Raw genomic sequence first — 3,203 nt, 5'->3', positions numbered from 1 at the left:
ATAGATAGATAGATAGATAGATAGATAGATAGATAGATAGATAGATAGATAGATAGATAGATAGATAGATAGATAGATAGATAGATAGATGAAATAGTTCAGTTTTTCTGTACCTGTCATGATGCATCAGCATGTTGACTATTTCTTTAAACAGGTCTGGCTGTTTTGGGCTAAAGTAGCCATTAGCGATTTGGTCAATGGCCTGCTTTAGCTCCGGCAGCCGGTTGTAATATTCCTCAGCATGGTATCTAAGCAGGATGGAAAAAATAAAACATTTACAAAATCACAGGCTTATCTGTGTGGTAACCAACACTTTCATCAGTAGAGATACAAAAGAATGTTACGTTCCCCACAGTTCCACCTTTTAATGCAAAAGACCCTCATCATGTGAGACCACAAATGTCTTTGAGCACCAATGAGCAAAGAGTGAAGAAAAGATTATTATTAAAACTAGTGGAAAAGCTCAGAGCAGCAGGACTGTCAGAGTGTGTGGAGTTCACTGCAGTGATTTTAAAAGGTCTTGACAGTTGGCCTCTCTCTGAGGTATTTCCCCAAATGGATCTGATAATGATACTGATGGCACAAGTAAAAGAAGAGGATGGACCTATCAGTTCTCTCTCTGTGGCCCTGGGTGATTACTTAAGGAACTCGGAAATATTTCTTTACCAATAAAAGGCTTTTCTGTCTTCTTGAATAAACATAAAAGTGCCCAGTAGAGTTTATTCTTTACCCTTTCTTGTCAAGTGCATCAACGTCTTCCACTCTCATGCCAAAGATGAAGAGATTGCCGTCACCAGCTTCTTCTGCCATCTCAACATTAGCTCCGTCCATGGTGCCAATGGTCAGGGCTCCGTTAAGCATGAACTTCATGTTGCCAGTGCCGGAGGCTTCAGTGCCGGCTGTAGAGATTTGTTCTGACAGGTCTGACGCTGGGATGGCTGCAAGATAGCAAAAGAAGAAGGTTAATTACAGGTATAGATATTTTATATTGGTTCTTCAATCTCAGCATTAATTAGTTTCCTACCTTTCTCTGCCAGTGTGACTCTATAGTTCTCCAAGAAGATGACCTTCAGGCGATCTCCAACCACTGGATCGTGGTTGACCACCTCCCCAATAGCTGTGATCAGACGGATGATCATCTTGGCTGTGTGGTATCCAGGAGCGGCCTGCAGGTTGAACTCAGTTAAATATATATATATAAAGTATAGTCTATCCTTTTCTTTATAAATACAAACCTTTCCTCCAATCATTATAGTCCTTGGAGTCCACTGCTTGTTTGGCTCTTTCTTGATGCCTGAAAGGAATAAAAGCAAAACCAACTTGGCTTAAACACAATCTAAAGTAGAAAGAAATTACTAATAAACCTAATCCTGGGACTCAGATAGAAATAGTTACATGGCCAAATAACGTAAAGAAAAAAAGGAGGGTAAGGGATCAAAATAGTGTGAATGCTTCTGCAAAATAGAGTAGATATGGAGGCAGGCGGTCCTAAACATGCACTCACGGTTGTAGTAGGTGATGATGTGGAGACAGTTCAGCAGCTGTCTCTTGTATTCATGGATTCTCTTGACTTGGACGTCAAACATGGAGTTGGGATTGATCTTCACCTTGTAGTGCTCCTCCAAATGCACAGCGAACTTCAGCTTGTTCTCCTACAGGATCAAAACATTTCACAAGACAAAATATTGTTCAGCATCTGCCATCATTTGGCCATTGTAAACAGATTCACTATGCAAATGCAGTTGGAGCAATTACAGGAGACAAACAATATACAAAACGCAAACATGGGCAAAATGCCAACGAAAACTAATAAAACCTCATGTCACCTTTCTGCACTGACTGCTGGCTGTCAAATTCTGGGTGGGCTATGGGCCAAGGGCATATTCATCATAATTGCTTTTTAATTACACAGATAGAAGTAATGAAACTGGGACACGCCTGTTATGCATAGAGAAGAGATATCCAAACGGGGCTTTGGAATGCCTGGGAATCATATCTGTATTTGAAAAGCCGGTTGCGATTTTGAAAAAAATGGCTTTAGTGTTAACTGGCTACTATCAAATATTTCTATGAGTATCATTTTTATGTGATAGATGAACATAGAACCTGATCATTTTATTGGAAAATGATAAAAATAGGAGCAGCCAAGAGCTACATGGTAATTCTCAAGGATCTACAGAGACTAACAGCTCAGGTGTAAACATCATTACAATAAATTATGAACTCCAAATATAAGACAGCTACTGCTGAAAAGAAATGCTAAGAACTCCTGTTTGCAGTTTCCATTCAGCCATAAATGAAAGCAGAAAACCTGGAGACAAAGGTGTTATTTCTGCACAAAAGGAAGCTGATTGGCGCTGATAGGCAGAGGCAAATCAGACCTGGAGAAAATATCTTACGGGTTGCAACAGACTGCAGACATAAGAAAGCAGGAAAATAAATAAATGTAGAGTCAACGGAAATGTTTATATGATAGCATATACTGAAGTTAGAATATTATAGTCAGTTCCAACCAAAATCAATTTGAGAGCCTTTGGCAAGACTGGAAAAAGTGTGTTCAGCATTAGTTTCCATCTAATCTGACTGAGCTTGAGCTATTTTAAAAAGAATAGGCAAAAACTTCAGTCTGTAGATGTGCACTGAGCTGCTGAGGATTTATTGAATACTATGCATGGATCACAGAGGAACAAATACTTAAGCAAATAAGGCCAAATTATCCACCATTCACCTGTTTCACTTTGGCGATATCCCGAATAAATGCATCATCGTTCACAAAGTCCCGGAGACGTTTCAGTTGGTCAAGATCACGAATGAAGTCTTCCCCAATTCTCTGATGAGCAATAAAGAGACAACAAGTCAGCACACACTTTAATGTGGTGGATTCTGACAGATGACCTAAATATTCGCTTGGTTTTGTTTATGCCGTCCGAGCGCAGCTGACCTCTGCAATGACCTCAGCCAGCCCGGGATTGCACATGACCAGCCAGCGGCGAGGGGTGATGCCGTTCGTCTTATTTTGGAACTTGTGGGGCTCCATTTCATAGAAGTCCTTAAAGCTGGAGGGTAAAGAAATCATCTCATATCATTAAACACATAGAGGAAATTTAAAGCTGTTTGACATTGATGATCTAAATATAACTATTACATATACAATGTCTTGATAAAGCATTCATACTCCTTGAGGTCTGTTTCTCATATTTTTT

At 39.7% G+C, this 3,203-nt stretch overlaps 1 protein-coding gene across 1 annotated transcript; it reads right to left on the bottom strand.

Moving 5' to 3' along the window:
• Positions 1 to 29: 29 nt before the first annotated feature.
• On the bottom strand, positions 30 to 3,076 carry LOC107081381 (glycogen phosphorylase, muscle form-like; the record flags this gene model as incomplete). The annotated part of the gene is made up of 7 exons (XM_015369567.1): positions 2,942 to 3,076; positions 2,729 to 2,830; positions 1,505 to 1,652; positions 1,236 to 1,294; positions 1,025 to 1,166; positions 731 to 938; positions 30 to 248 (listed from the first exon to the last, which is right to left on the bottom strand). Coding segments are annotated over exons 1-7 (1,013 nt in total), but the record flags the coding sequence as incomplete, so codon positions are not given.
• Between the last annotated feature and the right edge of the window lie 127 nt (positions 3,077 to 3,203).

The sequence above is a fragment of the Cyprinodon variegatus genome, unplaced genomic scaffold, assembly GCF_000732505.1.
Source record: "Cyprinodon variegatus isolate N-32 unplaced genomic scaffold, C_variegatus-1.0 Scaffold4574, whole genome shotgun sequence".
In the NCBI taxonomy this organism is placed as follows: Eukaryota; Metazoa; Chordata; class Actinopteri; order Cyprinodontiformes; family Cyprinodontidae; genus Cyprinodon; species Cyprinodon variegatus.
Note: the sequence above shows the minus strand (reverse complement) of the source record. Positions and strands in the feature narration are given on the sequence as shown.